Source organism: Podarcis muralis, chromosome Z (assembly GCF_964188315.1).
Source record: "Podarcis muralis chromosome Z, rPodMur119.hap1.1, whole genome shotgun sequence".
Lineage (NCBI taxonomy): Eukaryota > Metazoa > Chordata > Lepidosauria > Squamata > Lacertidae > Podarcis > Podarcis muralis.
Genome location: NC_135673.1, coordinates 7,729,179 through 7,742,712, shown reverse-complemented (window position 1 = coordinate 7,742,712; position 13,534 = coordinate 7,729,179). Strand labels below are relative to the sequence as shown.

At 44.4% G+C, this 13,534-nt stretch overlaps 1 protein-coding gene across 1 annotated transcript in view; it reads left to right on the top strand.

Moving 5' to 3' along the window:
• The window catches only part of PAPPA (pappalysin 1), a 242,765-nt gene extending 229,665 nt beyond the window's left edge, over positions 1–13,100 (top strand). Inside the window, exon 22 of the mRNA XM_028715818.2 lies at positions 3,840–13,100. Within this exon, the coding sequence (XP_028571651.2) occupies positions 3,840–3,947 (108 nt within the window). The 3' untranslated portion in view covers positions 3,948–13,100. The remainder of the gene's footprint in view (positions 1–3,839) is intronic.
• The last annotated feature ends 434 nt before the right edge of the window (positions 13,101–13,534 follow it).

Genomic DNA, 13,534 nt, shown 5'->3' with positions numbered 1-13,534 from the left:
ACCTTCTGATCAGCAAGCCCAAGAGGCACAGTGGTTTAGACCACAGAGCTACCCATGTCCACTTCTAACGGTTACATAGATTTATCAAGAAGTTCCATATAAATAACAGATACCAGTCCTCTGTCCCAATGGCCCAGGTGTAATAACAAATCCTCTAGATTTAGTAAGGGATCTAGTAACTTGTGCCTTAAGGGCAGGATGAGCCAATAAACATCAAAACATATCTGCCCTGGATCTCCTACAGCTAGCCTGACTTGCTCACTAAAAATTTGAACATTATTGGTACTAAAATCACATAACAAGTTCTTTTTCTCCCAGGATAAAATGATTCTCCTCAGGTTCATATCCCTAACCTGTGGGAGGCAGCCTAATGGCAGCAGTGATGAATATCTCAAATGCCAGCTCCTCCCCTGTAGAACCTATCAGATGTTTAGGGTGGAGGGCACTCTTCATAGTTCTGCCAGAAGCTCGGAGTGGTGATGGTGGCTCAGGAGAGGTCCTTCTCTGCAGCAGCCCCTAAGCTGTTGTTCTCCCTCCACACAGAAGTGCATTTGGCAACCTTATTGTACAGCTTTCTTCAAATTATGAAGACACATCTTTTTACTCTACTCTTTTGTCACGTGAGATGTATATTTTCAGGAACCACCCTTTATGTGATTGCAAGTTTTTTTTAAAAAAAAACTGTTTTTAATGTGTTTTAGATTGTAACCCACCTAGAGATTGTGGGGTAAAGTGATGATGAAGAGGAGGACTAGGTCATGATAGTAACAGTGGCTTATGTGTTGCTGGTGGCATGCTCAAAAATCCATGGCATTTGAGCTTTTGTCAAATGGGAAGGAAAGCACAGTTCATTCTAAGGGCACATCCGTTACCTTGGCTTTTGACAGTTGCAGTATTTTGTTTTGTGGGACCCGCCTCTTCATTTGAATTCATACTGTCCTGTTCCATTTGGAACAGTTCTCCTTGTTTTATAATTATAAAGGGCTTTGCTTGTTTTCATATCTGTATATTATTCCCAGCCTGGGACCTTATGATGAAGGGTGGGTACAAAATCTTGTACGTGGACAAATATGTAGGTGGTCCCAGGTTAAGTCCCCTCCTAATGAGATCTGACTCTGTTTAAGGCAGCTTCCTACATTCCTATGCCCAAAGTTTTCAAGAGCCCTGGCAAATTGTGATTTTATGCCAGCCTAGGATGGCCACAGCAGTGAAGGGCTATCACCTTCCAGCGCTACTTATAGGTTTCATGGAGGCATCTGATTAGCTACCACTGGAAACAGATTGTGGCTTAGATTGGTTTTAGTGTGCAGCAGGGCTTGGGGGATCTCACCTTCCTCTGCCTCCTCTGTTGGCGATGAAGCTTCCAGTGCCTATCATGTTACTAGACCTTCAGTGTTCCCTCCCTTCTCTCAGCATAATGTTTTCCTCTGTGGTAGGACTTCTGGAATCTTTCCTGTAGAGGATTGAGACACTATGTCGGGAAGGAAAATCCACATGGATTTCAACAGGAAAACTCCTCAAGGAGGAGCTGACCTGAATCGAGTACCCTCCTTGTTCCATGAAGAAGAAGGAGAGAAATCCTCCCTTCTGCGGAGGAACATTGGAACATCCTCGCTGCTGCTGAAACTGCATTGATGCTTCCTAGTCAGTGATTTCCCCAGTAGCTACTTTTGAAGGATCTCCACAGCTTTGAAAGCAGAGCACTACAATGGAAGATCTGTCTGGTGCCAGACGATGGGGACCCAGTTATCTGTGTTGAGATCCTTCCAGCCCCTGGTGGAAAAGTCTGCCAGGTTGGGGGGGGGACCAGAGGTGACCCAGCCCCCCTCATTCTGCATAATTTGGGTGCAAAGAGAGAGTGGCATGTTGTGAAGAGGCAGGGAGGGACATGCATGGAGAAGGGAAGCGTTGCCTAGCAATGGGAGGACACACATATGTACGGTATGTGTGGCATGTGCATTCCCAGAAGCACCCATAACAAATGTGTCAGCAGAGAGGACAGATGGGAGGGTCTCCTTACATGACCTGTACCATGGTGGTGGTGGTGAAGAAGAAGAAGAAGAAGAAGAAGAAGAAGAAGAAGAAGAAGAAGAAGAAGAAGAAGAAGAAGAATGAGAAGAAGAAGAAGAAATTGCCATAGCAGGAGGAAGCCAATGTGTCAGCAGGGAGGGAACACACATTTATGCTTGCTAAAAACATTTGAACAGGTTGTGGCATCGTTCAGGAAGGGAAGGGAATTAGGTCATTAACTCTGGCTCAATAAATGGAAAAGACTCTTGGGAATTCATCCCAGGCACCAAAGTCTCTCCACCCCCACCCCAACCCCAGTTTTGCCCTGCTCTTTACTTTATGTAAATTCCTGATGCAATCCACTGAAATCAACTTCCTTTCACCAAAGCAACACCCAGCTGCTGCTCCAGTTCCTTCCTTCGCTTCTTCGGTTAAAGAGACAGGAAGCTGCTCTTGCACGATAGCCTTCTTCCATTCCTTGCAAGCCCCTCACCCACCTTCATTTGGCAAAATGTGACCTCCTACCCCAAATCCAGAACTCTGCTCACCTGGGAAAGCTGGGCAGGGTCTTGCTCTACCTGATGCAAGCTTTATAATACGAGAGAGAGAGAGAGAGAGAGAGAGAGAGAGAGAGAGAGAGAGAGAGAGAGATGGATGGATGTTCACTTTCAAACATTGCAAAATGAAGCCTGGGTCTGATCTGGATGGGATCTTAACTGTTAGGGAGGGCAAGTGTGACTGGGGTGGGTGGGTTATTGCTAAACCAGTCTACATTGTAAAAGCTGGCAGATTATTGCTATTAGCATAGGGGTGTGGAATCTCTGGCCCAGGAGCAAAATGCAGCCTCTTAGGCATGTATATCCAGCCGTTGGAACTCCCCCCCCCCATAAGCCACACCCCTTTATTGGCCCAGGCACCTCTGTCCAGCCTTTGGGTCATTCCCAGGTCACACTGGCCCAGCTCCTCACCTTAAGTGCTTAAATGTGCCCCTAAACTGAGACAAGGCCTCTTTGGTCACCTGGGTGGAGGGTGGAGGAGGCAGTTGGCAGATATAGAAGCCTCTTAACTTTGTATAGCAGGGACATAGCATTACAAAAGGCAAGCATCTTCTCAGTTCTGCACCCACTTTTGCTTCTGATCCCACCCACCTCCAGCTATGGACTGCAGAAAAGGTCCAATTCTTGTCCCTGACCCAAATTCATTAGTTTCTGATTTAATGGTCTTCTAAAGGCTAAGCCATGTGGCTCATTTATTGATAGGTCAGTGGCTCAGTTTAACACCATCTCCAGATGGCAGATTTTTGCTGGAGAGATTCAAGTCCATTCTGGATATTGAAGGCTTGCACAGTTAAAGCACATCCTTCTGTCACCCTAGTGCAACAGATCTACTAGATATTCATAAAAAATGACTTCTCATGGTTAGGAATGTGATGGGAAATGTACTGGAAGAGACTTGGGGGCAATCTGATGGTTAAAGGGAAGGCATATAAACCCCAAAAGCAAATCAGAATGAATGTTCATTGCCATATAAGCCTTCCTACAAACATATCAGAACAAATCATTGATAAAGAGAGTGCCAAACCTCTGCAGAACCTTGGTACAAACCAAATCAGGATGAATGGTCTAGGTTGCCTAGAGCTGCCCCAAGTCTTTAAGGCCCATTTGAAAGAGGAAGCCAAGTGTATATCCATGGGGGGGGGGGCTTTCCACAAAGATGGTGTCAACACCAAAAAGGCCCTGCCCTGTTGTGCTTTTAGAAATCCTTTTAAGCAGCTTTGCAAATAAGAGTGAGGCACTGATGCCCTATGTTTCTTGGTTTCCTTTGTGCAGGTTATCCCCTTCCCAATGTCCTGCGACATGCAGGGGGATTGTGCTTGTCGGGACCCCAGCGCCCAAGAGCACAGCCGACGGGAGCTTCGCGCCTTCAGCTTTGGATAATACTAAGATGACAGAAGAGAAACCACCTCCAAAGGCTAGGAGAGAGGCATCGTCACTTACCCCATTTTTGTTGGTATTGTGTGTGTTTTTTCCTCATTTGTTTAAAACAAAACAATTTCAGCTGCTCAACTCAATGGTGTTTCTGCACCAGGGACCTGTAGAACTCAACCAGTCTGCCTTTAATTTCTTTGCCCAAGGAGAACTGAAATTTGGGGTGGGGGTGGAGGGTGGAGGGAGAGGCAGGCTCTTGTATTAACCATATCTTACCTAGCAAGAAGAAGCAAAACAGGAAATGGCAAATAGTTGAGTCAAAGAGGACTTTTTTAAAACAACAACAAAAATGTGCCAGGAGACGAAGGAGGAGGCATCATGTCTGATGCAATTGTGCATCCACCTCGTTTGAACAATGCGTGGTTCGGTTTGTGGGTTTGTATGTCTTTTGGCTTAAGTCCCTCCTCCTCTTTTGTATGCAGATTAAGGCAAAAAAAATAATAATACCAAGCCATATATAAATATGTACCTAATATTTATAGAGAAGTTGGTGGGGGCGGGGTGGAGAGAGGGAGAGGAGCATGCCATGGCAACAGAAGAAGGAGTGAAATGCCTTGGCTGCCTTCAGTGTTGTACGCTCAGACTCCCTTCATGCTCAATGAGGGTGTGAGAAAAAAGGAAGGAAGGAAGGAAGGAAGGAAGGAAGGAAGGAAGGAAGGAAGGAAGGAAGGAAGGAAGGAAAGAAAGCCAGTAAGCCATTTGGTTTGTTGGGGTTGGGTTGGAAAGAAGAAGGGGGGGGGGAGAGAAAAAGAAGAATTGCTTGCCAGCTTTGCAGACAAGGAGAGGGGGCTTCCTGAGATGCTTAAGCCAGTGCTTGAGGGAGAGGATGCATTTTTGTGGCAAAGAGCTGAAGGTCAAGGGGGGGGGTGGCTTCAGCTGCTAAGCTGGGGGTGAAGGATGGAAGTCCCACTGCACCACCAATGGGGAACAGAGAAGAAAAGGAAGCAGAAGAAGGTCAACCAAACCTCCATCCTGCTGCTGCTGTTACTCTTGCTGCTGCTATATCCCGTAAAACTGATTCCCTCACTGTGTCAGGAACAGGGTGCTGTTTAACCTCCAAGCAACCAAACAGTCTGCCTTAAACCGCTTTACCGGTTGCCTGCCTTCCAAACCACCTCGGGGTTCCTCCCCACCTTCCTTTCCTCAAGCATGACAAAGAAAAACAAGACACCAATCAGCCCCCCAAACATATCCAACCAAGTTCTCTTCAGAGTAGACCCCCTTGAATTTGATGGCCCTAGCCCACTTAGGTCTGCTCATTTCAGTGGGTTGGATGCGTCCAATAACCCTCAAGGCCCAAAATGAAATTTCAGCAGCAAACAAAGCCTCGTGAGGGCATGTGGCTTTTCCATCACCTGATCAGCCTTTCTCCTCCAAATATAAAATCCCTGAGACAATGACCCAAAATGTGACTGAGGAGAGAGAGGGGGGCCTTTCCCAAAGTGATAGAAGCTACCTGGTGCAAGACCCTTGAGCTGTGTGGAACAACCCTTATCAGTATTAACCTCTCGGGCAGGACCCCACAATGCTCCTGCCATTGCCTGTCTAACCTCTTCCACACCATCATATTTGGAGTCAGCTCTTGGTAGCTACCAGCTTTCCCCCATCCTCTCTCTCTGTCTCTCAATCACTGGACTCCATGTGCAATTTTGCTGCTAGAACTCTAAATTCTGCACACAGGGGCCTGGGCTTGTACAACTTCAGGGTCTCCTATCCCTGCAGGGAATCTGAAGAACTGACTACAATTCCCTCTGGTGTCTGCCAAAAGAAGAAGAAGCCAAGTCTTAGATGGTCCGGTGATGGAACAGGCACACAGTTTGACTTGTTGCCAGGATTGTTTGCTTGCCATTTTGAAAAAGCAGTAGCCCCTTCTTGACATAACTGGATACCATTGTGGGGAAGAGAAACCACAGCACTGGCCACTCATGTGATTCGGCAAACTAGGTTCCCCACATCTATCCTTTGTATTTCAATTCTAGCAAATTGGGGGGAGGGGGCTATTCGCAGCCAATGGAAATATTTCAAGTTTAAAAGAACCCTGGTCTTTGCAAACGTTAACTGTTGCTAACTGATTCTCAAATTGGACGTGCCTGTGCATCAGACATAAACATAAACTGGTTTAATAGTCCTTCTCTCACTCCTAGGAATTCTGGGAACCTTTAACAAAGAGTTCTCAAAAACACCCAGAACCCAACTGACTTTCCCAGTATTCTTCAGGGAAAGGCATGACAAGGCCAAATTAAATGGCATGTGGAAGGAATGTATGTGCAGGTCTGCATCTCTACCTCTTTCTAAGCAGCTGTGGGGGGGCTCTGAATTGAATCCTGCTGGTGGCACTTGGGAAAGAAAGGGTTAACCTTTTCCTGCTGCCATGCCATTTACTCAAAACAAATCACCCCCAACACACACACACACACACACACACACACACACACACACACACACACACATTCTTCTCAAACTATGGTTTGGAGACATTATTCTCCTCCACCACCATGCAAAATATCATTCTATAGTCCCAAATCCATCCAGATATAAGTGAATTTAAGATGGGAATCTTTTCCCATCTGAGAACATCTTTTTAAAAACAAATTCCAGCTGAAATACACAGGCGAGTATGCTTGGGGATGGGCGTGGGGTGTGACTTTAAAAAGGCAAGTGAATTTGATTTGTCAGAAACATTCTTACCCAATAATTTCCTACAGAACTTCCTTGTGGCTGTTTCGGCCCCAGTTGCTTTAAAAAGCACCAACTCTGTTCATGAATAAGAATTGGGAGGGGGGGGAGGATTCAGTTTGGTTTGTATTTCAGTTGAAACCTATGTAATTCACACTTCCCCAAAACAATCCACAGGCTAAAATGCTGCTGTCCTTCGGATTTCACACTTCTTTAGAATTTGCAATGCCAAATAATACATGAAAAAAATGCAAATATTCAGAAAAAGTGTACAGTAAAAACACCACATTGGTAAAAGCAACATAGAAAAAAGCATTATACTTTTGTGAGCTGCTTAAATGCTATCCTGGTATTAAGCAGGAGATAAATGTACAAAATAATAATAACATGAATGATAAATTATTATGACTATGGAAAATGGCTCGCAAGAATATGCATATTAGATAAAATTGCATACAAAGTAGGTTTATTAGGTTAATTTCATTCTAAAATGCTGCCAAATTTTCATAAGGACATAAAAAATTGCACACGGATGCAGAAATGAACTTAAGTTCAGAAACTGAAATTAAGATTGGGGGGGGGGGGAAATGAGAAAATGAAATTGGACAGAATTGTCTATCCCTGTTAGTTTGCATCCTATTCCATGTTAACCAGCTCCTGAAATAATTGGGAAACTGCTTTTATTCTCCTAACTCCACCCATTCCATACTGTTGCTGTGTTCAGGTGGGAGTCATTCACATGTCCACGAATCAGGGGTTGCATCAGTTAAAATGGATGTGGTGCTCTTGTGCTACAAGCCTGCCTCCTCTTCACAGCACTCCACTCAGCCAAAAGAAAGAAAAAGAGCTAGCCTTTTTGCAATGAGGAAAGTGATGGGGAAATGCACTGGAAACTGTGGAGTAACATTCATTCAACACAAGGTTGCAGGGGCAAAACTAGACTTTATTTCATCTGGGTCGAAGACCCAGCTTGGCACACACATCCCATGTGCATTTGCATATATATACACACACAGCCTGGGAGCCTCATTGACGCTCCAGGGCAAAAAGGCTCTGCAAGGTTGTATAACCTCCCTGCAAACAAATAAGAATAAACAATAAATAGCCAGCATTGCCCAGTTTGCAACCTTTGTGCACGGAAATCAGTTCAAATGTGCAAGGGACAGGTGATTTGAAAGCAATCAAAAGAGAACATCGTGCATATTAAACCACTTTGAGTTGTTGTTTTCTAACCATCAAGTGGTGTATAAATTTTCTGAAACAAATATACAAATGCTAAGGGCAAATGACTCCTCCTAGAAGTTTCACCACCCTGTCAAACATATTGGGCTGGGTTGGTGGCCTGGATTTTCTTGTCCATCAAGATGATGAGGAGGGCTTTAGCCGCTGGAAGGTGCTTTGGAAGCAGGACTCAGCTACCTCCATTCTGGTGTCACTTGGTTGTAACTGTCGGTTTGTTCTAGGTTTTACCTGTGTTTTGTTTCTGTCTTTAAAGAGAGAGAGAGAGAGAGAGAGAGAGAGAGAGAGAGAGAGAGAGAGAGAGAGGGAGGTTTGTTTGTTCGTTTGCTTGCCTGCTTTTTAAACCTGAAAGAATCTCAACCAACATTTCCTGCTGCAACTGATTTGAGTGGCTACTGAAGAGAAGAAAGGAAAAGACAAAAGAGGGTGGTGCAGAGAAAGGGGAGAGGAGAGGCAACGTTATTGCTGGGGCTGAACATGTTTTCAAGGAAATGTCCATTTCTAACAACTAAGGACAGTCAGACAGAGAGACTCAAATAACTTGAGGGCTTTATAATATGTTGGGCACAAATCTCATGAAACATTATCTTGTGCAAGTCTTCCGGAGATAGCTCACAGGGGAGTCAGAGAATTGGGTTCATTGTCTAATCCAGGGTTGGCCAACATGCTGCCCTCCATCCCTGGCTGTTTGCTATGCTGACTACAGCTGGTGGGAGTTGGAGTCCAATGACTTTTGCCAATTTCGGTTTGCCCTGATTCCTTTTCCCCTTATGCTTTGTAGTACTTCATAGGCATCTGCCTTTTCCCTTGGTATGTCTGTCATTTGTGTGTGTGTGTGGGGGGGGGTTTACTTTAATTTCTCCCAAGATGTTTTTGAGGGCAAAGAAATTGCATCTCTCCCCCTAACCCAGTCCACACTGATCAGACTGTATTTGATACAACTTCCAGTGTATCAAACCGCACGGACTAAATTCAAAAGAACAACAGCACACACACACAAAAAGAAGAATGCAAAAGAAGGCGGCTGCTAAAATGATTAGACAGATGATCCCAGTTCTTTGGGAAAACATCAATGTTTTCTCATTAAGAAAAAAAAATCATTTACTGGATAGGTGGTGCAGGATTAGCAGAACAGCTAGGTCAGCCACAGATTGCAAAGTTTGTGGGGGATATGGGGGCACCATCTCTGTCTGCCTTTGGACTTTCTATACAGGACTGGGCTGCCATGAAATGTGCTGCATGTATAGCATGATTAATACTTTAACATTCTAATATATGTGTGTGTGATATATGCAGTATACTAATTCTAACAGTATAATATGTGTTGTTTTACAGGAGGGATGAGGAGACTCTGTCTTTCCTGATGTTGCTGGACTCCAACTCCCTTCATTCCTGAGCACTAGCCCTGCTGACTATGGCTGCTGGGAGTTGGAGTCCAATAATACCTATAGAGTCACCAGTTTCCCCATCCCTGATATAGACAATACTGAATCAGATGGACCTCAAATCTTACCTCTTCCGTGAATTCACTAGGTCTGAGGAGGAACTGAGGAGGTCTTCCAGATTGCATTGAACTGCACATCCCATTATCCATGACCATTGACCATGCTGGCTGGGGCAAATGGGAGTTGAGAGTCCAGCAACATCTGGAGGAGTTATTGTTCCCCATCCCTATTTTACCACACACACTTTCACAGCTCCATCCCTTGTCCACCCCATAGTCCAAGGCCATTTCTAGAATCAGTGTTCCTCTTACTTCCTCAAGCATGATCTTGCTGATCATGGAAGTCATGTTGATCTGGACAGCATTTACTACCAATGCATGATGTTGGTTAGGTTAGGGGAGAGTAATGCTCTTAACTGTGGGTGGTATGTGTTGCAAAGGATTGTGGGAGCAGCCACTAAGTGTTCCTGCTGATGAGTTTATACCCAGTATGGGAACTAGGAGACAATTCTTCAAAATGTTCACTGGTCCTCAACATATCCCAAACCAGCTCCTTCTTTATTGCTCAGGTCACAAAACTGGAAAACAATTACACTGCCCTACTTGACGCATACGTGACCAACATGTATAAAGTACACCAAACAGTCACTGCTTGTACCACCCTAAGGATTTAGGAGAAGACAGGGCCAACCCAAAGCTTATTCTAGAAGCAAAGGACAAAATGGTGCCCAGTCAGTACACATACAGGTTCCAGCCAGTTGATCTAAATTTCTATGTTCATGTCTTCCACCATATCAGAGTGCTTAGGAGGTACAGAGCAGGCTAGCTTATGGAGAATTGTTGGATGGGACTTGTACCACCACCACTGCATCACCGGCATACACTACCAGAGGCAGCTCCCCCATTTCCTCATGCTTACTGAGGCAGATAGTAGCTATAGTTCAGCAACATCTGGAGGGCCAAAGGTTTCCCACCATTGGTGTAATGATAATGGCCCAGTACAGTATAGGCAGAGCAGCCTAATGTTTTTGCGGCACAAACAGAGAAGTGTCTCAATTTTGCTGCACAACTGGACCAAGGCCAATTTGCTCTCCCTGGCTCATCCCTTCTCCATCCTAGGAACAGGAGGTCCTGGTACAATCAGGCAGACTCTTCCTTGGAAGTGGGGCCTCTTTGTTTCCCAAGTTCTGCAAAAGTGGAAATTTTTGGCCTGTGTGTCAGGCAGGTATGAAAGAAGCTGCACCAGCTGATTTCAGACAGGGGACATAGCCAATGCTTTCTGGAGAGGCTATGGGTTGAAACTGAGACTTGCATTCAAAGCAGATACTCTTCCAATAAGATAAGGCCCTTTCGCTAACAGCATAACAAGGTATATTTTCATTACCCATTCCATAGCACCTACTTTTGTCCCAAGTCAAAGCTTTTCCTAGAACCAGAGATCACCTCTTTGTATCAAGCTTCCATGTGTGTTGGGAAAAAGGTGCAAATCACTAGCAGTGGCTGAAATATACCCTTACTGTTGCTGCTTCAAGAGAAAAACAGACTTGCAAAGTGTTAGCAGGTTTGAGTCATGTGTTCCTGTGCTTCCAAACAGTTAAAATGGCAGATTTCTCCATTCTGTAGAGCTTTGTGTACACTCACATGGAAAGCCGCACACATTTGCACAACCTGACAGTAGAAATGGGTTGGCAAGACAAATGAATGGATAACTAACACTGACCAGACTAGTCATGCTGCTTTCACATAGCTAGCCCCCGCCCTGAGTGCTAAGTGGTTGCTTGTTTGAGAAGAGGTAGAATGTAGCTGACCTAGAAACCCACCTAGTGGCTGGATCTTTTTGGCACCCTAAAGATGGGAAAAGGCCAAAAGGAATGCTTGTGACACACACGTTTCCCACCCCACTCATCTCAAAACACACATTAGACCCCAAAGGCACAGAAAGGGCAAACAGAGCATATTTGCAGCCCACAGGAATGCCTGACACGGAGATAGTTCGAGAGCCCCAGTCCCAAAAATCGCAGAGGCCTGCAAGTTATTTTGAACAGAAGTGGGGAAATGTATGTCTCCTTCCCCCAACCCTCTAATATTGCTGGGACCATCAGTCCCAGTCAATGTGGCCAATAGCCAGGGGTGATAGAAGCTGGAATGCCACAGGTTCCTCACACTGCCTTGGGGAAAAGTAGTGAGGCTTACATTTCAGCCACTGGTTCAGGTTTCAAAAGTAGGTCTGAAGCCATATTTCCTGCTTTGTTCTCCATCATTTCTCAATAAGGAGGTAAACAGGAAGTTAAGTGTAATGTACCAAAGCCACACTCTGCTGACTGTAGAACAAAAACACTTTGATGCGCACCATGATCCTGTGCCCTAAGCAGGTAACTCAGTGTTTTCAGAGCTGACAGCATACCTGTGGACTCAGATTTAGCAAGGGCAACTGAATGTACAGTCACGGGTGGTCACAGAGTAGGCCCTCCCATACACACACACACCACACCACACCACACCACACCACACCACACCACACCACACCACACCACACTCTTATTGGGCTATCTGGAGGGCAACCAGCACTCTACCATCAATCCCTTTGCTGGATCTGGCTGATGGACTTAAGGGTTTAATTTTCACCAGCAAGAGGAACAAGAGGGATGGGAAATAGATTTGTGGGGTTTACAGCGCTTGAGCGCCTGGGACATAAACTGCTCCGACTGAAGTTATGGGTCTGTCTCTCTATTCCTTTGAAACAAAACACAAGTGTAAGGGGGGAGTAGACCCCATTTGCTGCTGCCTTCAAGAGAAGCAGAATACGTATTTTGAGCTATATCCGAATATAATATAGTAATATTTGCAAATAAAACTGTGATCTCTTCTAGTGCAACATATATAGATATAAATATATATATATTGATAGATAATATAATTATTCCTATTACCAACTGCTCCTCCATAATGATAAACCATATTATATCATTTTTTTATTGTTACAGTTATGATGGTTACACTTATTGGTGATTTTATTATGGAATTTGTACTTTAGGCATCAGCTCCAAGTCAGTGTCAAAAAATACTTACCCCGCCCACCCAAAAATGTTAAATGGAACTATTTGCATAAGAGTTCTACGGGTCTACTGTATAAGCGAGAAAGAGAGAGAGAAGTAAGGAGGAAATTGGAGGGACAAAACAAAAACACAGTTTAAACCTTATTTTGGTACCTCATGCCTGTACTTTTGCTGCTCCTGGTTATTTTACTTGTTCCGTTGCTGCGTTCGTTTGTTTTTAACAAATCTAATTTAAATCTCCAAGCAATATATAAAGATGTAAATAGTAAAAAAAAAACCACCTTATTTATTAAGATTGTCATCTTTTTTAAGAAAAATTATATTTACACAATTGTTCATCTAATTTATTACCTTTTTAGTAGTACAGTTATTTTCTCTATGATTGTACTGGTGTTGTTGTTTTTTCCTGTTCAGGGTCTTTGTTTAAATGTCATTTTTTTTACAGGTCTGGTATTTGTTCATTTTCAATTATTCTCTTCCTCCCCATACCCTCCCTCAGTTTTTCAGGTAACTGGTTATATTTCACATATTCAAATAATAATAATTTTTCCCCATCATGCATCAGCACTATTTTCCCATTGTCTTATTCCTGTATGTTAAAGTTATATATATGTGGTCTTTACCTGAGAAAACAAAGACTCAAAAGCAGCAGTATAAAAGCTTGTATTAAAAGAGTTCTGAACTTGATGGGTGTCCTTTTTATTATTCCGATTCCAGTGACTTAAGCTTCCTTCCTTTCATGTACTGTTCCATGGGGCTAAGGAAATGAACAATTAAAGGTAAAGGTAAAGGTACCCCTGCCCGTACGGGCCAGTCTTGCCAGACTCTAGGGTTGTGCGCCCATCTCACTCACGTGGCCAGCGTGACATCGCTGCTCTGGCGAGCCAGAGCCGCACACGGAAACACCGTTTACCTTCCCGCTAGTAAGCGGTCCCTATTTATCTACTTGCACCCGGGAGTGCTTTCGAACTACTAGGTTGGCAGGCGCTGGGACCGAACAACGGGAGCGCACCCCGCCACGGGGATTCGAACCACCGACCTTTCAATCGGCAAGCCCTAGGCGCTGAGGCTTTTACCCACAGTGCCACCCACGTCCCAATGAACAATTACTGCAGCACAAT